The sequence below is a fragment of the Macaca thibetana genome, chromosome 15 (genome assembly GCF_024542745.1).
Source record: "Macaca thibetana thibetana isolate TM-01 chromosome 15, ASM2454274v1, whole genome shotgun sequence".
Taxonomy (NCBI): domain Eukaryota; kingdom Metazoa; phylum Chordata; class Mammalia; order Primates; family Cercopithecidae; genus Macaca; species Macaca thibetana.
Genome location: NC_065592.1, coordinates 99,766,796 through 99,793,928, shown reverse-complemented (window position 1 = coordinate 99,793,928; position 27,133 = coordinate 99,766,796). Strand labels below are relative to the sequence as shown.

General features: G+C 49.7%; 1 protein-coding gene across 6 annotated transcripts in view; it reads right to left on the bottom strand.

Annotated features, from left to right (window-relative positions):
- Positions 1–27,133, bottom strand: part of DAPK1 (death associated protein kinase 1) — a 211,257-nt gene that overhangs the window by 23,645 nt on the left and 160,479 nt on the right. For all 6 annotated transcript variants that reach the window (XM_050760947.1, XM_050760945.1, XM_050760946.1 and 3 more), the window contains 2 exons: positions 17,806–17,883; positions 3,906–4,128 (listed from right to left, as the gene is read on the bottom strand). In XM_050760947.1, coding sequence (XP_050616904.1) covers positions 3,906–4,128; positions 17,806–17,883 — 301 coding nt within the window. The remainder of the gene's footprint in view (positions 1–3,905; positions 4,129–17,805; positions 17,884–27,133) is intronic.

The window sequence follows — 27,133 nt, the reverse complement described above, 5'->3', positions numbered from 1 at the left end:
CTCAGCTACTCACTGGCCTGACCCTCTCCCCAACTCTCCCACCAGGCTTGTGCAGGCAGAAGCTGCCTTTCTGGTCAGGACTGTGACCCAGGGCCCACGGAGGGTGCTCCGTAAGAACTTGGTGAATGAATAGCATTGGAGAAGGGGTTCATTGATCTTAACTGCAGTATCGTTGGTTTACAATTAATACAACAGACATTGCAAGGCACTAAAGAAGTGACCATTTCACCTGGGTATCTGACTTTAAAACAGACGATCCAAACACCAAGGTAATCCCTTACTTAAAGACCAAAGAGTTAAGACTTCGGACCTGGATAATGGGGGTATCCAAAGGAGGGGATGAGGAGAAGAAAAGTGGATCCTAAGGGCAGAGTTAGGTACAGGGAAAGGAGAAAGGGCACTTGGAGGACAAGCTTTATTCTTAAAAACACAAACACACATTATATTTCTGTAGGAAGTTGGCAGATAGGAATGTAAATAGAAAACAAAAGCAAAATGATGTTAAGCCTTGATGTCAACACAGCTGCCATTTTAGTGTATTTCTCTGCATATTGTTAATTCCAGTCTGACAAAAGCTGTGGGGTTGCCCAAGAATGGGTCTGTCCATTTCCCTGTGACCTGGAATCTGTGTCTGGGTGACTGCCTGTCAGGAACAAGCCTTGTTTAAGTGGCATGTGGCCGTGTGCTTAATGAGGAGAGCAGACGTTGGTAAACAGCAGTCATTCCTGCTCTTCGGTGGCAGTTTTCATTGGGAGGATAAAAGGTTAGGACAGGCTTTGTACAAGGTGTTATGAAAACAATAATTTCATGGAGAAGCACTGAAATCCCAGGAAATCATTTTTGTTAATACTGCCTCCTGGTGGTGTAACGTGGCAACACCCAGGAGACCCACTTCACTGGGTCACTGGGAATTCCTTCTGCAGGTTCCTCTCCGCGGGAATAGGAATGGCCTCTTCAAATGCTCTTCCTGGACATTCATGCCTCCTATGACCTTGAATGTTTTCCTTCCCATAGCTCAACAGCCACAACCCTCAGTGTCCCCACAGCTCAGTGATGTGCGCAACAGACAACTTCAAGTGCACCCTGTCCCATCTCCTGGCTGGGAGCTCAGCCTTGGCCTCCAGCGTTCTCAAGAGAACGGCAGTGGCAAAGGGCCAAAACTCTAAAAGCAAACTTCTTGCTGTCTTATGATATAAATGTCGCCATGTAGGCATCTCTCCCATTGAAGGGAAAAGGGCCTGACAATTCTAGGAGAGGTCACCGGAGCCCTGGCCTAAAAGAGACCCCAGCACGGTCTGCCAGGCACCAGCAGTATCCCCAGTAGGTGACAGTGGTGCTGCTTCAGGAACCAGGCCCAGTCCCTGGAGGCACGCTCAGGGGCGGCAGTTCCTCGGGTGTCTAATAAAGCCACGCTGCCCCGTCGGCCCCCAGCACACATACCCTCTGCCAGAGTCCAATCTCCCCAGGCCGCCCTCGCGGTGTCCTGTGCTTGTGCCCTGCTCTGCATTTCCAGGGCATTGTCTGATGCTGACGTACAAGCTGTGAGGGCAGCAAGTGCCTGGTGACCCGCCCAGTTTAGGATTGGGGGCATCCTCTCTGTCTCATCCACCTCCAACTCCAGCTGCCGAGCTGTGCCTTCCGCCCAGGGATCCCTCAGCCACCAGGCTTCAGGGGCACCCACCAGCGCACACTACCTCCACCAGGGGCAGGCTGTCCTGACCGTGGGGGCCCAGGGACCAGGATGGCTGCCTCCTCCCCAGACGCCATGGCTGGGCTGAAAGCAGCTGGTGTGACTACACCTCAGGGCTCTCATGCAGAGGGGCTTCTGTCCCCACGCCAGGACCCCCTCCCTGAGCCCCGGCTAAAGATGCTGTCCCCACAGTGGGGCATGCAGAAAAAGGGTCACCCTGAGACACCCTTCACTAGGAACCCGCTGCAAAGACCAGACACAGATACTGAGCAGAAGCGAGGCCATGGATACCTCACGTCTGAGGCCAAGGGCAGAGCCACAGGTGACATTGCCCCCTCCCAGGACTCCACAATGGGCACTCCTGAACATCATCTGCACACCCACTCAGGCCTTGCAAACTTTCCAGATCATGACCTCATAACCTCTTTCTCCCTCTCTCACTCTCTCTCTCTCTCTCATATCCCACCCTCCCAACCACAGAGGTTCAGGTTGCAGTGACCTTAACCACAGCAGAAGCAGCCTGCCTCCCTCTAAGAGAGCAACTGAATCCCACTTAAATCCTCAACTAGAGCAGAAATCACACCGGAGGGTGGGCGCGGTGGCTCACGCCTATAATCCCAGCACTTCGGGAGGCCAAGGCCGGTAGATCACAAGGTCAGGAGTTTGAGACCAGCCTGAACAATATGGTGAAAACCCACCTCTACTAAAAATATGAAAGTTAGCCAGGCATGGTGGCGGGCGCCTGTAGTCCCAGCTACTCGGGAGGCTGAGGCAGGAGAATGGCATAAACCCGGGAGGCGGAGCTTGCAGTGAGCTGAGATCCGGCCACTGCACTCCAGCCTGGGAGGCAGAGCGAGACTCCATCTCAAAAAAAAAAAAAAAAAAAAAAGAAACCACACTGGAAAATGGAAAGGTGTGCCCGTGAATTCCTTAGGCAGGGTGTCATTGACAAGCACTGGCTCAGGCACCAGATGTTCTGGGATTTTCCACCTGTGCGCCTCAGGAAGCCAACTGACTCCTCAAGGCTGTAGTGAAACAGCGGTAAAAACACCCCGGAAGCCGTCACGTGGACTAAATGAGGTGTCATTCAGACCGTATTTCTCCCAGTTCCTGGCACACAGTGCTCTATAATATTGACATATGTATCAGCAATATAATAATACAAATTATAACTCTGTTTTGGTTATTCTTTCTTCTCCTCATTTCAATTCTATAGCTGTGTTCAGAGACCAGAAGTTGAAAAGGGCATATAAATCTCAGCCAACTCTCCACAGCTACCCATGGCCCCTAACATCCTCCCTCACTGAGGGGATGTAAGAGAAACACAAACTTTAACACATTTGGTGTCCACCTGGGGAACAGACCTGGCTATTCTGTGACATCATATACAGAGAATGAATCAAGACACGAAGCACAAAACTGTTCTGGTTTAGGAAACTCTTCGAAGGTCTCTCATCTTTCCACAAACGAACTCGCTCTGTCTAGAGGAGGATTCAGTTGGAATCACACCCAAGATTGCATCGTTTTCTCTCGCTCACTGCCAGGTGTTTCCTGACAGCCCCCTAACGTGAATCCATAACCCTGTCTGTGGCAGGCCCAGAAGGCAGCAAAGCTTCCCAAGGAGGGTGGATGTGACCAGAGAGACCATCCCTGAAAACCACTAAGGAGCCTCTGGAAACCCCTCTCCAACCTTGAACTGAGCAGGATGGTGCTTCCTAGAAATCCCTTTTTGTTGCTCTCCGTATCTACAACACTGGGTCTGCCTGTAGCACTCCAGAAAGAAGGATAAGGGGTGAGGACCCTTCTTGGGCTGGTACTTGATCTGTGCTATGCTTGGACTGTTTGAGTTTGAGCTCTTTTAGTCTTTAAGGCCAGAGCCCCTGAGGAGAATGCAATGCAATGTGCAATTGTGTCCCCAAAGCTGACTGTGCAAATTCTGCAGTTTGCACATTTATGAGGATGGACCTTTGTGTCTGTGGCTGTGATTTCAGAGAGGCCCTGGTTTTGCTACTGCCAAGTCAGTTTGCTATTGCTGGACAACAGGCAGCACACACAAGGCCGCCAGCCAACCTGGACCTGAAACCCACTAAGGCCACAGGGTCCAGTACAGGGCAAGTGACCCAAACACAACTGCCTTCCCCGCCAGACCTTGAGAAGAGAGAGAGTAGAAGCCAACACCTGCTGGAAAGACAGGGGCCAGCGTGGAGGTTCCTACCTGTGGGCTTAGAAGCCAGGGGTGAGGGTGGGAACCTGCTGGAGTTGGTGGAAGACAGTCTGGGCCGACGCCTTCTGAAAAAGCTCCTCAGCAGCCCACACTTGAGAGATTCTACAAGGGTGGTTTTCCCGGATCCCGAGTGGCCAAACAGCTTGAGCTTAATTCTTGGCTGCAGGTTCTGTGTGGGTCGGAGCTGCTGGATGAAGAATCCTCGGTGCGTATCCTGAGCACGGATGAGAAAGAGCCAGTGAGTGACAGGAAAAGAGGCAAATAATGATTCTCAAGGTTCCTAATTCCCAGCGTGCAGTTTTTACCCATGCTGAGGGTAAGTTTCTTTCTTTTTTTTTTTTTTTCTTTTTGAGATGGAGTTTCACTCTTGTTGCCCAGGCTGGAGTGCAATGGCGTGATCTCAGCTCACCGCAACCTCCGCCTCCCGGGTTCAAGTGGTTCTCCTGCTTCAGCCTCCCGAGTATCTGGGATTACAGGCATGCGCCACCATGCCTGGTTAATTTTGTATTTTTAGTAGAGACGGGGTTTCTCCATGTTGGTCAGGCTGGTGTCGAATTCCTGACCTCAGGTGATCTGCCCACCTCAGTCTCCCAAAGTGCTGGGATTACAGGTGTGAGCCACCGTGCCTGACGGTATGTTTATTTCTATCACCAATGAAAACTTTGAAAATTCAGGTAAGAGGCCGGGCGCCGTGGCTCAAGCCTGTAATCCCCAGCACTTTGGGAGGCCGAGACGGGCAGATCACGAGGTCAGGAGATCGAGACCATCCTGGCTAACACGGTGAAACCCCGTCTCTACTAAAAAATACAAAAATCTAGCCGGGCGAGGTGGCGGGCGCCTGTAGTCCCAGCTGCTCGGGAGGCTGAGGCAGGAGAATGGCGTGAACCCGGGAGGCGGAGCTTGCAGTGAGCTGAGATCCGGCCACTGCAGTCCAGCCTGGGCAACAGAGCGAGACTCCGTCTCAAAAAAAAAAGAAAGAAAATTCAGGTAAGATTCACATAACATCAAAGTAACCATTTTCAAGTGTGAGAATCAGAGGCTTTTAGTGCATTTTCAGTGCTGCAGACCATCACTACTGTCTCCTTCCAGAACATTTGTGTCACCCCAAAAGGGAGCTCCGTACCCGTGAGCATTCACTTGGCATTCCCCTGTTTGCTCAGCCCCTGGCAACCACAGAGATGTTGTCTGTCTCTAAGAATTGCCTATTTCCATTGCATTCTGATGCATGACAAGATGCGTGGAGCAACTGTGAAGCCTTCAATTTTTTGGGGGGGGAGAAACCCCCATACTTTATTTAGAAATTTATCAGAAAAACATAATTGGATGGCCCAAATGTCCACTTCATAACTGTAGGTTTGGAATAGGAACTTTATCTTACTGTTAACTACCTACTAGCACTTTTGATTTAACTTCATGGCAATGTCACCTGTATGTGAATATTAAAAATATCTACCATCACTTTTGGTTTCAACCACATGGCAACCTAAGAAGCCTAGGAACAGACCTACAACAAATCAGGCACGGTGGCTCACGCCTGTAATCCCAGCACTTTGGGAGGTCAAGGTGGGTGGATCACGAGGTAAGGAGATCGAGACCATCCTGGCTAATGCAGTGAAACCCCATCTCCACTAAAAATACAAAAAATTAGCCAGGTGTGGTTGTGGGCGCCTGTAGTCCCAGATACTCGGGAGGCTGAGGCAGGAGAATGGTGTGAACCCAGGAGGCAGAGCTTGCAGTGAGCCAAGATCGCGCAACTGCACTCCAGCCTGGGCAACAGAGCGAGACTCCATCTCAAAAAAAAAAAAAAAAAAAAAAATATATATATATATATATATAAACCCAAACACATAAAATAAAAAAAAATCAAAAATTTACCCTAATCAATTAAGAGGCTGAAAGAAAATGGAAAGCCAGGAGGCCGAGAAAGTTAGAAGCCTTCAATTTAATCATGAAATAGGATCAGCCCTGTCTGACCAGCTAGAGCATCGGTCCCTCTCTGTGTGGAGGGGTCTGGATCCTTTAGGGCAGTAACGGGACAAGAGGATGAGGGAAGGGGCACTCCAAGGTACAAGCTCCATGCTGCAGAGGGGGCTGGGAACACAATATCCTCATTACTTTCTTCTTTTTCCATCCCATAGGGAGAAGCAGGAGGCTCCACAGAATGAAATAGTTCTCTACTCACTCACTCCTTCATTCACTCAGGGAGGCCCCCCAGCCCCATGCTAAGCGCAGTGCTGACATCAGGAAAATCCAGACTCAGCCCAGATCCATGGTCTTGGGGAGACACAGACGCGTGAATGATTTCACATCTAATACCAAATAAGAGCTTTTAACAGGATAGTGTAGGCAAAGTGTTCAGTGCACCCAAGGGAACCTACTCAAGGCTTACGTGATGTGGCACTGACCATGCCACCCTGGTGTCACACCCCCTCACAGGCCAACATCTCTTCCCACCACTCCTGCCCTGCTCCCTAACGAGGACCTGTTTGGAGCCATGAGGTGCAGCCTGAGGCCTCTTCCTCACCCTCACCCAGGAGGACCCCTCTGCTTTAACCTGCAGTTCCCACAAACCCACAAAACCTGTCCTGACTGCCATCTCCTCCTGGAAGCTTCTTCCCACAATGCGTGGCTCTCCAGGGTGACCCTATGAGGCATTCTGCTTTTCTAGACCAGGAGCCCATCTGCGGGGACAGATGGAATTCCCAGCCCCAGCAGGTATAGAATCTCCATAAACCAGTGTCATATAAATGACAGAACTCAGAGGGACCCACACAAGGGCATCTCTTTGTGATCTATACCTGGCGGGACCATTCCTTCAGTTCTAAATCCTGGGAGGTGCTCACTTATTGCTGATCTCTTCCAGCAGCAAAAGCCAGTGTTACTTTTGCTATTATAACTGCATCACTACAAGCTCACACATAACTCTCCTGAAGGCTTTGATTTTCCTATCTCCCTTTTCAATTCCTAAGCCAGGACCAGACTTCCTCACCAGGAACTATACTGACCCCTGGTGGGCACTGTGGAAACCTGAGGTGGCATTTTAGTTCCCACAAGGTTGAGGGGATGCGCCTGCAGCTGGCTGTGTGTTCAGACACCGTGTAACAAAATGCCCCTCACAGCGAAGAATTCTCCCAGGTCCCCTGACTTCTGAGCATCTGATGAGCATTTATATAGGGGAAAAGCCTGTTGACAGTCATCTGAGCTGAGAACTTTACATCTTACACATCATCCAGAGGGTTTTGGGGGCAGTATTTAATATATACTGAGTTATCCACGAACGCTGCTGTTTTACAGACTGGCAAACAATTAAACTTTGCTTTTTTCCTTTTCTTTCCTGAGTGCTGTCTCCGACTTCTGTACATCAGCTCAGCACGATGCTGTGGCATTGGAGCTGCCATCCCAGCCCTCCAGTGTCCACGGGCGTCTGTGCGGGCTGCACTCACTGACCCTGCGGGTGGGTGCAGGGACCAGCCAGGTTTCCCAGTCTCCTCCTGCCTGTGTCCTAGCACATGCATACTGACATCCAGCATATTTCACTATGCGCATGCTCCCACGAGGTCTGTGTTGTATTACAGTTAGGGCACACTAATGATCTTTTGAAACTATCTGTGTAGTAGGTACGCCCCTGTCTATGAATTCTACTTTATGAGGATCAAGGGAGCATGACACAAGGCTTGCTGTAAAATGCTGGGGCAGCTGGGGTGGAGGTCACGACACCGAACGATGATCTGTAGAACATGAGGTGGTCCTTACTCTGGTGTCTTCTTCTGACCTCAAATCCCAACAGGTTCAGAGACAGAGCACCACAGGGAAAGGAAAGGGCTGGGGGTCTTGACAGCAATGTCCCTGACTGATTACCTGAATCAGCAAAAACGCTGGACAGATTCTATTATGAGTTACTCACTGGGGGTGGCACCTGTTAGCTGGAAGGAATGGGGCTCTGAATTTTCCCCAGTGCCACATGCAGCAGGTGCGCCCATGCTGCTGGGCTGCCACCGACCCTGGAGCAATTCCACCTCCCAGCCTACTCCAGCCTTCCGCAGCAGCCCTGGGTCTTCCTTGTGAGTCCAAGGCTGTACCCACACCACGCCATGCATGAGCACCTGAGATGCGTCCACTGTGCTGAACAGTGGTCACCTTCCAAGGTGAGCATCCCAAGGGGCAGATGAAACTTCCTCAGCTATTCCCTGACACGCAGCTCCCCACACACAGAGATTCTTGGTACCAGCCCGAGTCTGCTTCATCTGAGATCGGGAGAAGGCAGAAAACTGTTCCTGGTTAAATCCAGTCACTGGATCCCGGGTGCCCCATTTTGGTAAAGAAACTGCGCCACGAATCTGCTTGCAGCTCTTTCTTCCTGTTTCGTGCCTGTGGATCTTGACACGTTGAGCTTCAGCACACTCGTCTGTCCTGTCTGCAGGAACGGGGCAAGCTCATTCCTTCTCCACGAGTCCCACAGGCCCTTCCACTCTCAGCAGACTCAAACCATGGTCAACTACAGACACCGCTGCCCCTGTGAGAGGCTTCTAGAAGCGACTGAACCTGCAGGCTGACTTGCTCCTGCGTATGAGGCCAAGCTATGCCTGTGACTTCCCTGTACTGACAGTCCAGCTCACTCCTTCAAATTCCACGCAGGGCAATGCTGGGGCAGAAGCTCCTGGCTATCTGTTTGCCTGTTTCATGGGCCAGCCCAATAAATGGAGAAGGAGGGAGGAGGCAGCAGGAGGAGTTGAGACAGATGTGTTTCCTGTCTGCAGCAGTAACTTCCACATGCATGGTGCCTTCCAGCTCATGCTATGCCTTCACTCACATTCCCTATGAAAACCTCCAGCTGGGCGCGGTGGCTCAAGCCTGTAATCCCAGCACTTTGGGAGGCCGAGACGGGCGGATCACGAGGTCAGGAGATCGAGACCATCCTGGCTAACACAGTGAAACCCTGTCTCTACTAAAAATACAAAAAACTAGCCGGGCGAGGTGGTGGGCGCCTGTAGTCCCAGCTACTCGGGAGGCTGAGGCAGGAGAATGGCGTGAACCCGGGAGGCGGAGCTTGCAGTGAGCTGAGATCCAGCCACTGCACTCCAGCCTGGGCGACGGAGCGAGACTCCGTCTCAAAAAAAAAAAAAAGAAAACCTCCAAGGAACCTTTGTGGTTAATACCATCTTCCTCCCTTTCAGATGAGGAAATCGAGGCTCAGAGAGGCCAAGGCACTTGCCCAAGGTGACAGAGTAAAGCCAGAACTCGCCACCAGGTCTTCCTCCCACTGCTGGACACTGAAAGTGAGGTGGCAGTTTCCTCAGAAGCAGAGGAGACAGGAATAGACAGGGATATGCACACTGAAGGTGAATCCCACAGCACTGAGGACCATCCGAGGAAGGCCTCTCACAGTGCATCCCACTCAGAAGGCACCTCCTGAATAGGGCACCCTTTGGAGTAAAATATTTCTGTGGAAGGATTCACCTGTCCTTGGTGCACCCCCCTCCCCTCCACCAGGAGCTGTCAGCCTTGGCTGAGATGGGCCCACTCACCCTTCAGTAAGTCTTTGGGAAACGGCACTGATCCAGACTTATAGAATTCACCATCATCTTGAAAGGCCAAGAGAAGCAAAATATCCCCAGGTATTTCCCTTTATAAGGAAATCTCAGCTGATCCTGGAAGATGACCTCTCATCCTCACTAAGAATCTTGGAGAATCTAAGCACATCCGAATTTAATGCAGTCATCCTGGAAAAAAGTTTCTGAAATCTCTCCCGCATTGGTGGAGGCATGTTTTCACACTTCACTACCAGATGGCGGGTAGGGACGGGTTGGGGCCCAGAGGCCTCTCCCTGGGAAAGCAGCTTTCATCCACCCAGTGATCTGTCTCCAACCCAGAGGAGGCTCCAGGTCAGGTCTAGAAGGTGGTAGGCAGACTGATTTATTTGGAGGGGGGGTTCAGTAGTCCTTCCACAGTGTGTGTCTAACACAACTTACAAGACAGCCCTGAGACCCGGCTGGCACAAAGGCCGGGCTTGGTGGGCCCTCCCTGGCTGGGCCAGGCGGGAGCCATGTGCAGCCAACACCTCCGGGGGAGAGGAGAGGGGACTGTGGTGCCACCGACATTTTTGGCTCATGGCTTGAAGTGCTCTCCAGTGTGTGCCCCTTAGGTCTGTGGGTGTGGCTGGAGGGTACTCAGGAGACCCCGGGGCATCCACGGTGTGGGCAAGACCAGGCAGGGGAGAGGAGAAGGCAGAACCGAACTCCAAGGAGTGCAGAATTCTGACTCAGAACCTTCCCGGTGGTCATAAGGGGGTGTGTGTGTGTGTGTGCGCGCGCGCGTGTGTAGGATAGAGTATATTTACCTGTATTAGCTCTAATCACATCCTTTAAATATTTACACAGGAGTAGGAGCCTCCCTGGTATTCTTGCCCAAGGCTCACTAAGTAACAGAGCCTGGACAGCCCCAGTCCAAGCCCCACACATCTCCCCTGGCTGCCAAGATCGCCTCCTATCAGGTCCCTCTGCTCCCCGTCCTGACCCTGAGGCTCCAGTCTGAGCAGCCGGGGGAATTCCTAAACCTAAGGCAGATCTCACACCTGCCTGCACTTGGCCCAAACCCAATCTCCTCACCCCCTGGGTGACATCTATAAAGCTGTGCCACCTCCCGGTCATGTTGGGCATTGTTCTCTGCCTGCACCCCCAGGCACATGCTCTGGCCCTAGCCCAGTTACCCTCCTTTGTTGTTTTATGCTTGAGCTCCTCCAACCCTTCACTGCCCAGCCCTTTGCACTCCCTATTCCTCTGCCTTCCTCCAGCCCTTCCTTGGGCTGCTTCCTTCTTCTTGGCTTTCAGGTCTTGGTTTCAGTGTCACATCAGAGAGGTCCTCATCAGCCAGGTGAAAGCAGACTCCACCATCCTCTCATCTCACTTCATCCTGTTTCAGTTCCCTGCACGGCACCTACCCCAGGAGGCAGCAACCCTTTCTGTAGAGGGCCGGATGATCTCTGTGGCAACTCAACTCTGCCATGTATGAACACCAGCCACAGACAAGAGTGTGTGGCTGTGTCTCAATAAAACTTTATTTACAGAAGTAGGCGGTGGGTTGTAGGCCATTGTTTGTCACCCCTTGACCTTACGCATATCTCTTATCAGTTTCCTGGCTGGGTTCTGCTGATTTTGTTCACTGTGGTCTCTGCCGTGCCCAGAACAGCTCTTACAGTAGACACTGGAAATACCTTTTCAGTGCATGAGTGAATGAATGTCATTTGGTAACTGCATTGCTCTTTGAAGCCCTGGTGAATCTCCTAATTTCTACTTTTCTTTCTTCCAGTACTGTTTTCTCCCTAGCAGCTTGGCTTTCACTTTCTCATCAGACAAGAGGACTAAACATTAGCAAGCTGATGGGGAAGACCATTCACTGTCTGGGAAGGCCAGATAAGAGCACTGAGAGGCCATGTGGCCCCGCCCACGTGGCAGGGTGCAGGGAGACGGCACGGATGGTGCAGCAACTCTTAATTACGCAAATGCAGTTTACAGGTGGTGAATTTTTCCATCTGGGCAACTCCCAAACTGATTTCATTTTTCAAAATATTCCTGGCCACCTTTCTTCACTGTTGGGTCTTAGGTTTAGGAAAAGCAAACTACTTTTTTTTTTTTTTGAGACACAGTCTTACTCTGTCACCCAGGCTGGAATGCAGTGGCATGATCTCAGCTCACTACAACCTCCACCTCCTGGGTTCAAGCGATTCTACTGCCTCAGCCTCCTGAGTAGCTGGGGCTACAGGCACGCAGCATGATCCCTGGCTAATTTTTTTTTTTTTGTATTTTAATTTTAATTTTTTTGTAGAGACGGGTTTTCACCATGTTAGCCAGGCTGGTCTTGAACTACTGACCTCAGGTGACCTGCCCACCTCAGCCTCCCAAAGTGCTGGGATTACAGGCGTGAGCCACTGCACCCAGCCTACTTTTAATTTCAGGTTTATGGAAAATCTGATTAGAAGGATGACCAAACAAAATAAAAACAAGCCAACTCCTCAACCCCCTTGAAATTCTTATTTTAAAATCAGGTAAGAATGGGACTTGCAGCGATTATAGTAAACATGGATGCTGATATAACATCTAGATCAATCCTTCTCCCATAGAAGGGGTCCCTCCTTTCTTCTAGAAGGAGAACTGGGTTTGGCTGAGCAACAACACAGTCCTCAGGCAGGTTTGGACAGCTGCATGGGGCTTTGTTACTGACTCAGCACAAGGAAGTAGAAGGTACAACTTCCTTCTGTCGTAAGGTGGTACCTACAGCCAGGCGGGGCTCTCAGGGACCCCCAAAACAATGATGAACCTCTCAGCAACCTTTGGTAGGGAGAAGCAGATGTCATCTCTAGCATTTCTGATTCCTGTGGTGCAAATGCTCCCACCCTGGCTGATTTCAAGACCCCCGTGTGATGTCACCAGGTTGGAAAGACATGCTCGGCTCTCAGGGCCAGCACCAGAGGCTCCTGCACACCACTGCCCTGGTTCACTTAATGTGGAAGTGGGTCAGAATCGATCCCATGCAGCTCAGCCCTGCCCCCGGTTCCTTCTTCCCCAAGAGCTTTGGCCTCGGCCTCAGCCACCTTCCGTGCTCCTGCCCCCTGAACTGTCCAGTGATGAAAACAGCCAGTCCCTCTCCCCTGCACATCTTCCACTGCTGTGGGAGAACAGGATGATTTTGGTTCTATTTCCAGATGCCAAATCCCATTGCTTCCCTAGCAAATATAGTTTAAAGACATATTCCTAGGCAATGTCAACTGATGAGAGCTGAGAGCACAGATAGAAAGTATTTCTTTTGCTCAACTGGCCCGTTTGGAAACCAAATAAAATGGCAGGCAATGTAGGGCCACCATCCTCAGCTGTCCCAGATACAGACCTCTCCCCAGGACTGTGCTTTGGATCAACCCGCAGTGGTTCTTGCAGAGTGTGGTAGCATCGTAGGGGTTGAGGGAGAATGTGTGGAGGCATTCTTTTGGTTTTCATAATACCGCTGTAGGGAACGCTAGCGTGTTAGATGCTTGGAGGCCAGGGACAAGAAACATCCTGCAAGGACAGGACCTCCCAGTCACCCAAGCTGCCAACAGCACCCAGTGAGAAACACTGGGGAATATCGAGGAGAAATGACATGGAAAGGAAAATGGTCCTAAGACGCTCTGCAGGGTGAATGACTTCTTCTTCCCTTCCCCTCCCCTATCTTGTACCCCACTGTCTCCTCCTCCAGGTGACCTGAGTTAGAACTGCAGCTCAGTCCCCTTCCTGGTGTCCTCGGCAGGCACTGCCTGCTCCTGGGCTCCCACCACAATCCTCAGCAATGCATTCTCCAAGGAAGCCGCTGCGACAGCTCAATCATTTCCAATAACCAAATTCCAGTACCAGGTGTGTCCAGGTGCCAAGCAGTTACTTGCATGGGGATTCATATTCATACACAAGGAAGAAAGACCATGATTAGCAATGCTTGGCAGACAACTCCTCCTGTTCTGGCTAATGACGAGCTAACGTTAAGAGCCCACTGAGGGATGATGAAGACAAACAAGTTCCAGGGGCTCCTTGAACACAGCATCTAGAAGATTCTGAGGGAATCAGAACCCTGGGCCTCCTCACAGGAAGGCGATCCCTGCGCACTACAAAGCAGGGAGGCTCAGCACAGGTACAGTAGCCAGTGTGGAAAGGATGCATCCCACCTGGCCAGGAATCTGCCCTGGAGCCCCCGAGCCCACTGATTAAAAGCAGATAGCAGGTACTTCCAGGTGAGGTCGGGACCTCAGGTCTGCACTGATTAGCATGTTGTCACCTCTTTGAAACCAGGTTTCCTGCAGCAACGTTCCCCTCTGTAAACCTTGGGCATGTTCTGAAATCACAGTGCCCACCACACACACTGAGGACTCAGTGGTGGCTGTCATCACAAATGACACTCAGGGTGCCCAGCCACAGGGGCCACTGCTGCACCTCACAGCTGTTCCAGCGTGCTCTGCAGGATTCCAACAATAGCAGGAAACACGTGGTGCTTACTGTGTGTAGGCACTGTGCGAGGGACATCATCTACATTGACCCATCCAACCCTTATCACGGTCATGGGAGGCAGCAGCAGACTCAACCACTTGACAAGCAGGGACACTGAGGCACAGAGCTGTTGAGCAACTTGCTAGCTCACCCAGCTAGAACGTGGTGGAAGTGGAGTTGGATCCCAGGCCATCTGACCTCCAGTCTGTGCTCTCAGGCACTACTCTGTATTTTGTTTCAACATAAAGATGAGGGGGGACTTTTCACTGGATTCTGGGTGCTAAGGGGGATGTTGTCCTTTAACTAGGGCTTTAAGATGACTATGCTGGCCAGGTGCAGTGGCTCACGCCTGTAATCCCACTGTTTTGGGAGGCCGAAGTAGGAGGATCACTAAAAGCCAGGAGTTAGAGAGAGCCTGGACAATGTATTGAGACATTGTTGCTAATATAAATGTTAAAAATGAGCCAGGTGGGTGTGGAGACATGTGCCTGTAGTCCTAGCTACTTGGGAGGCTGGGGCAAGAGGATCACTGGAACCCAGGAGTTTGAAGCCACAGTGAGCCCTGATTGCGCCACTGCACTCCAGCCTGAGCCACAGAGCAAGACCTCATCTCAAAAAAAAAAAAAGAAAGAAAGAAAAAAAAAAGTGACTATTCTTTTCCTTGACCTCTCCTTTAGAGAAAAAAGACCACAGGAAAATGGTAAAATACAAAATAATATTTTACTAAAATACAAAAATAACATTTTGCATTTTATAGTTTTTTGTATTTCATAAAATATATTTTATAAAACATGATATAGTTTATATTTTTGTATTTCGTATTTTATAGCTGTAATAGTCCACTTCCCATCTCTTTTAAAAATCTAGGCACCAAAAGCAAAGGAACTAATGGATGGAAGAAAAGAAAATCCCAAACTGAGACAAGGCGAGAGCCCGTCCCCAGAAATTCAGAATTCTAAATGGGAACAAGCCCCTTTCGCTTAGGATTTGGAGGAAGCTCCGCAGCCCGGTGCTTTGCATCTCTCCTCCTCACTATGTCAGTCATCTAAGTGGACTGCAGAAAACAGGGACAGAGGACGGGAGAAGGACCTCCCACCCACCTGTCCGACCATCCCCAGCTCGTGCAACACTGCTCTCCCTCCGTCCTTTTTCTGAGCACTGTTTTCAGACTCGTTCTGGAAGGGCACATGTGGGTTCGCATCTCGCACAGTAATCTACTTTGAAGTCAAAGAACGAACCATTGCTAAGGGGCCATGGGCAACAGAACACAGCCAGCCCCACGAGATGCCTCCTCCCTCTGCATGAGGCGGGTGTCCCGAGTGACCCGATGGGGTGTTGCAGGTCAACGTGCTGCAACTGAATGTCTGCCTCACAATGAGCTGGCTGCAGGTCCCCCGGCCCCTGCTCTGTGATACAGTTCCTTAGATGGTCAACAGCACTCGAAGCTGAGAGCGAATGTGGTGAGCAGCTTTCCAGAGGGCGGTAGTGGTGGAAGTGCTGGTGCTGTGTGAGCCGAGCCAGGGCCTCACACACCTGGGAGGGCACGGCATGGGGACTCAGGGACGCAAGCCAGGTGCGAGGTGCTACAGCTGGGTGTGCAGCCTCTCCGGGTGGAAACCTGAGCACATCTGACCTAGCAGGCTTCTGCACTCAGTAAAGTTGTCAGGCCTGTTGAAGAAGCCTTTCGCCCTTCCTTATAGTGTTTCTTCCTACTAGTGGACCATAACAGAGACCTGATAACTAACAGGAAAAAAAACTGTGCTCTTTTAGCCTGTGCAAAAACCAGACTTCTCGTCTCCTTTCACTATCAATGGATGCTGCCTGGGTAACGGATGCACACCAGCCTGTAGGCGTGAGATTCTGTGCCCAATGCAGGGCCCCCTGCTGTGCAATCTGGCAAAAGCCAGAGGCTGCACATCGGAGCTTGCGTTGTGTTTGGTGTGGCTGGTCCTCTGCTTCAAAGATAGCGAATTTTAAACTCAGGAAACTCTATAGAAAGGCTCATTCTTGAATACTAACCACTCACGGGCTCTCCCTTGCCCCTGCCCCTGCTTGTTTTGCCTGTAAACAAAAAGGTTTCCCTTGAGTTTCTAGTCCAAATTTGCAGGCATAAGGACACAGTCCATAATGGTACAGAGTAAGAAATCACTAAGCCCATCATTGTAATTTATGAATTTCTGGTAAGAACAGGTGAGTAAGGCTAGGGAAATTTTACCTGACTGATCTCATTCTGCACTTTCCAGGACAAAGGGGAGACTGAATCGCAGCTCTCAGAGTTTATCAACATCTGCTCAGTGCCTCTGAGGCCAGTTCTCAGAATCCAAAGCAGAAGGGTGTGAAAATCAGTCACCCATGATTTTACCCTTGCCAGGTCAACTCCAAGGGGTTTTAATATGCATATATGAAGTGTGTCTCTCCAAGTCTATATTCTGCATAAGGAAAGAAATTATCCCAATCTGTGGCCTGCCTGCCCCTGGCAAGACCACAGGACAAGTATGAAAACTCAAACTTCAGGGGCTGTGAAGGTTATGACCTCACCACTTCTCCCCCAGGCACTTCTCAGTCTATACAACAAGAACTTTGTGGGATATCTGGAGCATATTTTGGACATTATCTTCTCAGCAAGCACTTAAACCAACTGAATTATCATTTTATTCCTAGTTTGCATTTTTAAAAAAATGATTACCAGCCAGGCACGGTGGCTCACGCCTGTAATCCCAGCACTTTGGGAGGCCGAGGTGGGCGGATCACAAGGTCAGGAGATCGAGACCACGGTGAAACCCCGTCTCTACTAAAAAATACAAAAAATTAGCCAGGCGCTGTGGCGGGCGCCTGTAGTCCCAGCTACTCAGGAGGCTGAGGCAGGAGAATGGCGTGAACCCGGGAGGCGGAGCTTGCAGTGAGCTGAGATCCGGCCACTGCACTCCAGCCTGGGCGACAGAGCAAGACTCCGTCTCAAAAAAAAAAAAAAAAAAAAAAAAAAAAAAAAAAAAGATTACTATTGCTATACATTTTTTAAAAAAGAGTAATTTTAAAAATTTTCAATAATATTTAAAGAAGAAAATGATGAGTATAATAGCAAAATCGAAAAACATCACTTCTATCATTTTCTTTCTATGCATTTTAACATAGTAGAGATTATTACGTATACACAATCTGTCTTCTCCTTTGAAGCCCACACCCCTCTAACTCCTATTAGTAAAACTCCTTAAAAATATTTAAAAGGCCAAAGCCATTCTATTCTATGACTATAGGACCCTTTACTAGACATTACTATGGGTTATCTGATGTTCCCAATTTTTATTACTGTATTATAAATAATACTGCGGCAAACATCTTTAAGCATAAAATAGAGTTCCTAGATTAAAGGATACGGCTATTGTGAAGTCTCCTGACACAACTGTTATGCTGTAGGCTGGAAAGGGTACACCACCTGCCTTTACTTATTCTTGTCATGTTTCTTTAAGCCTTAGAGCAACAATGTTTGATAAACAGGAGCTTAACAGCTATCTCGGAGCTCAAACATAAGAAGGAAAGAGGCAGAGTCAGCGTCCTCATGCCCCGCTACTTTGTGGGAGTGGTTTATTACAGAGAGATGCCCCACTACTTTGTGGGAGTGGTTTATTACAGAGAGAGAGGGAGGAGGAAAACCAGACACAGCAACTGCAAACAGGCGAAATGATTTCCAAGTCCAAACAGAGAAGAAAACTGATAGGGAGCTGATGCATTTATACCGACTGACATGCAAACCACAGGACAGACACCACTGTTCCTAAAACCTGCTGTTTAGAGCCTCATTTTGTTCATTCTCAAATAAGGAAAAAGACTGAGACTTTTTCACATAAACACGGGTAGAGAACTTCAGACCCATGAACAGAATTTCTCACCTTTCGAAGTCTTGCAAGGAGACCGGCTACGTGCTCATGCTGTTCCGATCTAGCAAGATCTTCTGCCGTCTTTCCATCCTGTTGGAGAAAAATGCGTTAGTTTCTTTTCTCTGAAAAGGAGAGCTGTGTGTGTTCCATACCCCAATTCCGTGGGTCTGAGGCAGAAACAAGCATAGCAGGTGTGAGAAGCAAGCCAGGTGGACAATGTCCTGGTGTGTTTCTCTGGCTGTGCAATCCTTATTTCACTTGATTGTATAGCACAGGAAGATGAGAAGCAGGAACAAAACACATGCTGGTGTCTTCCTGCCCAATAGCGACACCTTTCATGTCCACAGGTTTAATCACAACTCAACTGCCTCCTCAGCTGAATGGTTCCTCGCTGTCCTGAACCCCTCTCTCCAATCTCCCATCGCGCAGACAGTAAAGATTCTCATTGGGTGCCAAATTCTAGTTAGTGCAAGCTACTGTGTTACAATCCTTACAGGGATAAACCCAGTCCTTGCATGATACCGGCTCCTGGTAATTACTGTGCATTTCAAAGGAAATACTTAGTTTGACAGGCAATTTTGATTGAAAGATTTTTTGGTGAACAGAAAACAAGGAAGTAAGAGTCCAGAGTACTTTTATGCTTGCTTTTCACTTACAGACTTTTCATAGGCTGCAGTTTCACACGGAATAAATTTGTTTCTGTATCTACACCATGAACATACATGATGACAGCAAGTATTTATTGAACACCACCTCATGATACATGCCCGACCCAGCTCTCAGTGCTCTGCAAGCCTCAGTCCCCAAAGTCACCCCTGGGAGGCAGAAGCTGTCACTGTTCCCCTGCCACCGGGGAGAAACGGGACATGTAGGGGCTATTCTGTTGCAGTTTTAGAGATCACTAAAAATGCAAAAGTAGAAAAGATGAAAAGCAATGTAAAAAAATAAAAACGAATTTTTTTTTTTTTAAATAAAAAAGTAAGGATTTGGTTTATCTATCAATGTGTATCAATAACAAAGTTGCATCCCTGTAGAAGCTTAGGGATATCCAAAATCTACATAACAGCAACCTCTCAATTCCTCAACCCAAGTCACTCCTGGAGTCATATGCCTGGGGTCCCATTCGATAGTGTTGTTCAATCTTGCCAACACTGACATTTTGCACCAGGCAATTCTCTGTTGCTGGGCCTGTCTTGTGCCTCTTAGGAATTTTAGTAGCATCTCCGGTTTCTACACACTAGGTGGCAGTAGCACCCAACTCCCAGTTGTGACAACCAAATAGGTATTGACAATTGTTGGGGGTCGGGGGTCAAAACTGCCCTGCTGAGAACCACTATCTTAGGCTGCCAGTCGAAGCCCAGGTGGCTGCTCCGGAGGAGGCTTGCTATGCAGTCAGAACTGCCCATCTCTCTCTGTTCTTTTAAATTCCTGAAATATCCCCCAGTGGGCAGGCTAGGGCTTCAAGCTTGCTTTGGGGGTGAAATAGGTGCCTTAACAGACACTGCATCTCCAACCAGGGATCCATGCCAAATACTCTAGTTTCTTTACGGACACAAGAAAAGTCCATAAAGGGAAGGGGTTCTCCATTACACTCTGGAATCACCTGTAAAACTTGAAAATATCCTGTTGCCCGGCTCCCACACAGACACTGCTGTCATCAGTATGGGGTACATCCTGGGCTCCCAGGTAATTCTATTATGCAGCAAGGTTTGGGAACCACTGCCCTAGTTAGAAGAAATCCGAGCCTTGACTGAAGTTTCCTGCCCCCGACACATCTGAATAGGATGTTCCTCTTGTAGAACTCAGATGTACACAAAACACAGTCACAGGCCTTTCACCGACAGGCTGAACTCTCCACTGTTCAACCTCTTCAAAATCAAGAGAACCACCATCAACAATACTTCCTCATGGCCAGGCATGGTGGCTCATGCCTGTAATGCCAGCACTTTGGGAGGCTGAGGTGGGTGCATCACCCAAGGTCAGGAGTTTGAGACCAACCTGCCCAACATGGTGAAACCCCCCTCTCTACTAAAAATACAAAAATTAGCCACGTTTGGTGGCGGGTGCCTGTAATTCCAGATACTCAGGAGGCTGAGACATGAGAATCTCTTGAACCCTGGGAGGCAGAGGTTGCAGTGAGCCGAGATCGTGCCACTGCACTCGAGCCTGGGCGACACAGCGAGACTCCATCTCAAAAACTAAATAAAAATAAATAAAAATGTTTCCTCACATTTGCGCTGCACTTTCCAGCTTGCAAAACATGTTGCTCTAAAGGACACTATTCAGACTTTCAACAGAAATGCCTGGCAGTGCAGGAGACAGTTTGAAGTTGGGAGAAGACCCAGTTTGAAGTCCTGAACCCATCCCTCACCAGCTATGTGGTTGGTCACTCGGCCTTCCCAGGCCTGGGTTTCCTCATCTGCACAATGGAAAATGGTACCCTCCTTGCACAGGTTCTTGAGCAGGTGAGAGAAAACCAAATGCAAAGAACCAGCACAGTGCTAGGCACGGAAGAAGCAAGCAGTGTCAGAAATTATTCGTAGAAGAGCTGAGACTTGCCCTAACTACCTGGCCTTCTGTCTGAGAGGGAAAGGGGCAGAAGTCAGATCTCTGCGTTTTGGTCTTGGCTCTACTGGATACCCCGATGGAGGCTGCAAAAGCAACACTAACATTTGCTGCCCTCCTCCTTACCAACAGGACTCATGGGCTCAATGAAGTGCATGCACTGAAAATATATAGAAAGATGGCCAAGTGTCTCAGCACTCAGCTGTCCATCATCTCAACGTGAGCCTTGGGGACCAAGTGGCTGCAGAAGAGTGAGTTGGGTCCAGAAATCACGGTGTCTCTTGTGCACCAGCAGCCTCCCACACTACATTCTAGACTGTGGGCAGTGATTCCCAAGTTGGTCACATGACACAGAAAGAAATCCATGGAAAGGTGAAAGGCCACTTCACTTATTGTATTCAAGAAGCCAGAGCCCCACAGGCCAGCCAGTTTTAGGAGCCTGCCCGTCACAGACACGCTGCTTATTGCTGTCTGGGGAAGTGCTCACGGTCAGGACTTCTAGTGACACGAGTAATATGCTTTGCAACAGAACAGATGGGGTTTCAACTGGGGCAAGCACTGACAGGGAAACCTATTTGTGTAACCCCCAGTGAAAAGATGATCTAAAAGAATGTGCACAGTCATTTAAACATCTTTAGATAGTGTCGGGGAAAATGTGGATTTTTTTGTTACCCTACAGAATTATAAGGGTTCATCTACTTAGTACTCGGCCAACAAACACTCCATGTCCTGCTTGGACTATGGTGTCATTCATTTTTTCCTTCCTTCCTTCGTACTTTCATCTAGCAGGTATTTACTGAGTGCCTATTATGCACAGGCCTATGGAAACAGCAGTGAATAAAACCAGCAAAAGTCCCTGTCTTCTTGGGATCCAGAATCTAGTGGGGAGGGCCGACAAGAAACAAATAGGTGAGTAAAATACAGTGGGTCAGGTGGTGATAGGTGCTATGAAGAAAAATGGGGCAGGGGAGAGGAGGGGCTATCCTGGGGGTGGGGGAGGGATAGGATTTAAACTAGGGTGGTCCAGAAAGTCCTCCCTGAGAAGGTGAAGCTCGAGTCAAAAGCTGCAGAAGGTGAGAGAGCAAATCACATGGATACCTGGGGAAGAGCTGCTCAGGCCCAAGAATAGCAAGTGCAAAGGCCTGGGGCGGTGGATGGCCTGGGGCGGTGGATGGCCTGGGGCGGTGGATGGCCAGCACGTTTGAAGAACCTCAAGGAAGCTCATGGGGCTGATGCGGAGGGAGAGGGGCGGAGGCAGAACAGGAGATGGGGGTCAGGGAGGCAATGTCAGGGGCAGATCCTTGGGGAAGCCCCCATTTGAAGGGCTCTGATCCCCATGAGAAGCTGCTACAGCATCTGAGCAAGGAGGACAAGATCTGACTTATGTCTGACCAGGCGGCTGTCTGGGGACCCGGCTGTGGACAGGTAAGGGTGGAAGCAGGGAGCCCACTTAGGAGGCAGCAATGAATTCCCTGTGACCCCTGCCCAAGGGCTCATTCCTCCTAGGAGAAGTCAGGATACACTTCTAATAGAGCAAGGAAGGCAAAGAGACCAGCAGCCCACAGGGGCGAATCACACATGCGGGAGAGGCTGGGACAGAGGAGGTTTCCCGGGCTGAAGGCGAATGTTGATGGATGAGGAGGAGTGGGTGCCACGGAGTCCTCCCCGAATGTTATGGGCTGTGTGCCCGCATGCCCGTAGCAGGCATTCCAAGTCTCTCTGACTCTGAAGGCAGAGGGCATCAGGTAGCCTCAGGGCAGAAGTGGGCAGACAGATGCGTGCCTGTGTGTGCTGACGCTGTGGGCATACTATGCGCAGGGGGTGAAGGGGGAAATGGGGAACTCCAGGGTGAAAGATTAACAGGTGCCAACTCCATGATGGGGGAGCCGGCAGGGGCTTCCCAGGACCCGGCCACAGCTGAAGGGGTGCAGGGGGCAGGGGAGGCTGGGCAGAGGCTGCGGAGGTCACATCCTGAAGGCACAGGAGCCCCAGATGGAGGTGAAAGTGGAGACCACCAAGCGGCTGGCATTTCTAGAAAGATAAAGGTAGGGCTGGGATGGACTGGTCCCAAGGGGCGGGAGGCTACTGTGCAGGGCCGGGCTAAGAGTCCCACTGGTCGGGAGGAGACTAAGGTTAAGGGTGATGCCCTTAACCAGGTGGGAGCTGGATGGGCGGGTGCTTCGTGGTCATGGAGAATTGGGAGGAGACTTAGTAGGCTGCGGGTTAGATGCAAACAGGTGAGGAGAGAATAAGGAGGGTTTCTGTGATCCTGGGCAGCGTGACAGACACGTGCTGAAGCCCTTTGCAGAGGCTGAACACTGGGGAAGAGGAAGCACAGAACTGGAGGGAGGGGCCCTGGTGTGGGGAGGCCAGGGGCCGCTGAAGGTGCTGTGTGAGGCTGGCACTCAGGGGCAAGCAAGGACCAGAGACCTGAGCATGGGACTCAGTGTTGGGCAGCTGCAAGTCTGGGGGCCAGAGAGGACTGGGGGGATGGAAAGGGAGAGGCTGGACTGCAGGGTGGACTAGCAGGAAGCAGAGGCCTGGGGAGAAGCAGGATGTGGGGACTTTCTCATCCCAGGCAGGAGAGTGTCAGGGAGCACCAAGGGCGCCCAGTCCTGGGGATATCCAGTGAAAGAGGCTCAGGGCAGCAGTTGGGACTTGGGTGGAAAGATGACAAGGACGCAAAAGGAAGAGCTGGCTTTGAGTCAGGGAGGGATCACAGGGGCCGGGGCAACAGCTGGGCCAGGCTCATGGGGGCTTCGGGGTGGCTGGGAAAGTTTTATTTCTTGACCTGCGTGGAATTCAAGGGTGTTTGTCTTATAGAAACCCACTAAGCTTTATATTGGTTTATGTGCTTTTTTCTATTTATGTTTTATTTTATAGTAAGAAAGTTTAGAAGGAAAGCTGTCAAGAGGTCAGTGCGGACTCTGTTGAGGGCTGTGTGAAGTGGAAGACAAGACAGTGGAGGGTGCAGGAGTGAGGGAGGCAAGGACAAAGAGGGGACAGTATGTGCAGCCTCATTCAGGTCACCCTGGCTGAGGACTCAGTGGAGTGGGAAGGTGGCAGCAGGGGGCGCTGGTGGTTCTGAAGGAGAGGTAGATGGAACTGCTTCTGGAGGGTGGGAGGAAGGCGTGGGTGCTGGGCCTTCCAGGAAGACCAGAGGCCCCTCCCCAGGCCTTGACTCAGCCTGAAACCTGGGGAGTAAGGACGCACTGTGAGTGCACAGAAGGAAAGCTTTGTATAAACCAAAGAATGTGAAAGATCTCAATAATTGAAGAATACTGGAAGCCCTCGCCAGATCAATTAGGCAACAGAAATAGAGGCATCCAAACTGGAAAAGAGGAAGTCAAGTTATCCCTGTTCGCTGATGATATGATTTTATATCTAGAAAACCCTGAAGACGTCACCAAAAAATTCTTAGGGTTAACAAATTAATTCAGTAAAATTTCAGAATACAAAATTAACATACAGAAATCAGTAGAGTTTCTACATACCAATGACGATCTAGCCCCAAATCGGGAAGGCAATCCCATCTCCAACAGGTACCAAAAAAAAAAAAAAAAAAAAAAATTCCAGGAATATAGTTAACCAAGGAGGTGAAAGATCTCTACGAGGCAAACTAAAAAACACTAACGAAACAAACTGTAGATGAGAAGAATTAATATTGTTAAAATGACCATACTGCCCCAAACAATCTATAGATTCAATGCAATCCCCATCAAAATACCCACCTCATTTTTCACAGAATTAGAAAAAACAGCTCTAAAGTTCATATGAAACCACAAAAGGGCCTAAATAGCCAAAGCAATCCTAAGCAAAAAGAGCAAAGCTGGAGACATCATACTGCCTAATTTCAAATTACACTAGATGGCTACAGTAACCAAAACAGCATGGTACCCACTTAAAAACAGACAATGGAACAGAAAGGAATAGGGAACCCAGAAATAAAGCCACATGCTTACAGTCAATTGCTCTCTGACAAATTGATAAGAACATACACTGGAAAAAGGACACCCTTTTCAATAAGGAGTGCTGGGAAAATTGGGTATCTATTTGCAGAAAAATGAAACTGTATCCTTCTCTCTCACCATTTGCAGAAGTCAACTCAAGATAGATTAAAGACTTAAATGGAAGATCTTAAATTATAAAAATACTGGAGGAAAACTCAGGGAAAACTTTTCTAAACATGGGTCTAGGCAAATAATTCATGACTAAGACTTCAAAAGCATAGGGAACAAAACTAAAAATAGACGAACAGGACTTAAACTAAAAGCTTCTGCACGGCAAAGGAGATAATCAACAGAGTGAACAGACAACTTGCAGAATGAGAGAAAATACTGCAAACTCTACATTCAACAAGGAACTAGTATCCAGAATGTACCAGGAACTAAAACAACTTAACAACAACAACGAAAACCACCAAATAATCCCATTTAAAAGTGGGTTAAGGACATGAAGAGACATTTTCCAAAAGAAGACAAATGGCTAACAAACATGAAAAGCATGTTCAACATCACCAATCATCAGAGACATGCAAGTTAAAACCACAATGAGGTATCAACACCAATCAGAATGGCCATTATTACAAAGTCAAAAAATAACAGATGTTGAAGAGGATGTAGAGAAAAGAGAACTTTTATACATTGTTGGTGGGAACATAAATTAGTACAACCTCTATGGAAAACAGCATGGCAACTTCTCAAATAACTAAAAATAGAACTCCCATTTGTTCCAGCAACCCCACTACTGGGTATCTACCTGAAGGAAAATAAATCATTATATGAAAAAGATACCTGCACTTGTATGTTCACTGCAGGACTATTCACAATAGCAAAGGTAGGGAATCAAACTGTCCATCAACAGAGGACTGGACTTAAAAATTGTGGTATATATACACAACGGAATACTACTTGGCCATTAAGAAAAGGAAATCAGGCTGGGTGCGGTGGCTTACACCTGTAATCCCAGCACTTTGGGAGGCTGAGGCAGGCGGATCATAAGGTCAGGAGATGGAGACCATCCTGGCCAACACGGTGAAACCCCGTCTCTACTAAAAATACAAAACTTAGCCAGGCGTGGTGGCACGCGCCTCTAGTCCCAGCTACTCGGGAGGCTGAGGCAGAAGAATCGCTTGAACCTGGGAGGCAGAGGTTGCAATGAGCCAAGATCAGTCCACTGCACTCCAGCCTATCGATAGAATGAAACTCCCTCTCAAAAAAAACAAAAAGCAAAAAAAAAAAAAAAGAAAGAAAAAAGAAAAGGAAATCATGTCCTTTACAGCAACATGGATGGAAATGGAGGCCATTATCCTAAGTGAAACAACTGAGACACAGAAAACCAAATATCACATGCTGTCACTTACAGTGGGTGCCAAATGATGTGTACACAGGGAAGCTGTGTGTGGAAAATGAACAGTGGGGACTTGGAGGGGTGAGGGGGAGGGAGGCTCCTGGAGGATGGGAGTCTGGTGGGTACAATGTGCTTTGCTCCAGTGATGGACAGGCTGAAGACCCTGACTTCACCCCAATGTAATATACCAATGGAGAAAACTGCACTTGTACCCCATGAATATATACAAATAATAAATCAATAAATAAATTTATTGATTTACAGCTTAGCATAATATTTGTATTATCTCGTGCTAATATATTATTGAACTTCATTTCCTCTGTCTCTTTTTCCTCCTTCCATGTGGCTGCTAGGAAACTTAAACCGAGGGATATGGTGTGGTCAGTGTTTCTGAAGGCAGCGTCCCCAGTAAGGCGCTCCAGTCTGGAGGGTCTCCTCGGCCCCATGGGAGAGGAAGCCCCAGTTGGCCGGGGGGAGGGTGGGGGGGTCGGGGGGCGGTGCATTGGGAGAAGGCTAGGCACACCCAGCTCTGCTCACTCTCCCATCTCCCGGGCCTCGGCGCCGGCTCCAGCCACTGCGCTCCCACCGCGGGAGGACACCGGAGGCCGCCGAGCCCCGGCCTGAATAGGGCGATCCTCCCAGGACTCTGCCCCTCTGAGCACCGGGCGTGGCTTGCAGGTTCTAGCGTTGCCTCCCACAGGGGCGCCCCCAGCCCCTGTCACGCCCTCAGGACCCGCTCCTTTCTGTCACCACACGGTCCCATTCGCCCATTCGGTGACTGTAATTGACGGCTGTGACTCTCGGGTCAGCCTCCCTTTCCCATTTCCTGAAGTCTCCTAAGGGGCGCGCGCCTGTCTTGTGCCCCCGGACTCCCTGCTCGCACAGCGCCCCGGGTGTGTGCGGAGTGACTGAGGAGGCGGCAGAAAGAGCCGCACCCGCCTCGCAGGTTAGCTCTGGGCATCGTGGAGGGGCTTGGGGACAGAGGACGCTTCTCCTACGGTGGGAAGCGAGAGAGCGAGGAGGTGCACGGAGGGACCTGAGGAGGAGCCTGGCGGGGACCACCGATGCAGCTGTCGTGGGGAAGGGCAGAGGGCCCTGCGGCTCATGGAGGGACCCCACAGAGGGGGCCGCACGTTTCAGCAGCCCCAGCCTGCACTGCGGTAGATGCAACAGCATCAGCTGCTGGCATCTTCAGTCATGGTCTGGCTGGGTCTTTCATGAGGCCACACACAGGACAGAAATATTTATTCGTCTTGAAAATGCATATAAATGCTCTATTAGGGAGTAACTGGAACCTGTGCCCAAGCATGGCTGGGCAGGCTTGACAATGGCCCACGAGATCTAACAAGTCAGGCACAGCAGGGTGAAGTGGGTATGGTGTGTGCGTTTGCGGTGGGTGACCAGGTGCCCTAGAAACGGGCCTCAC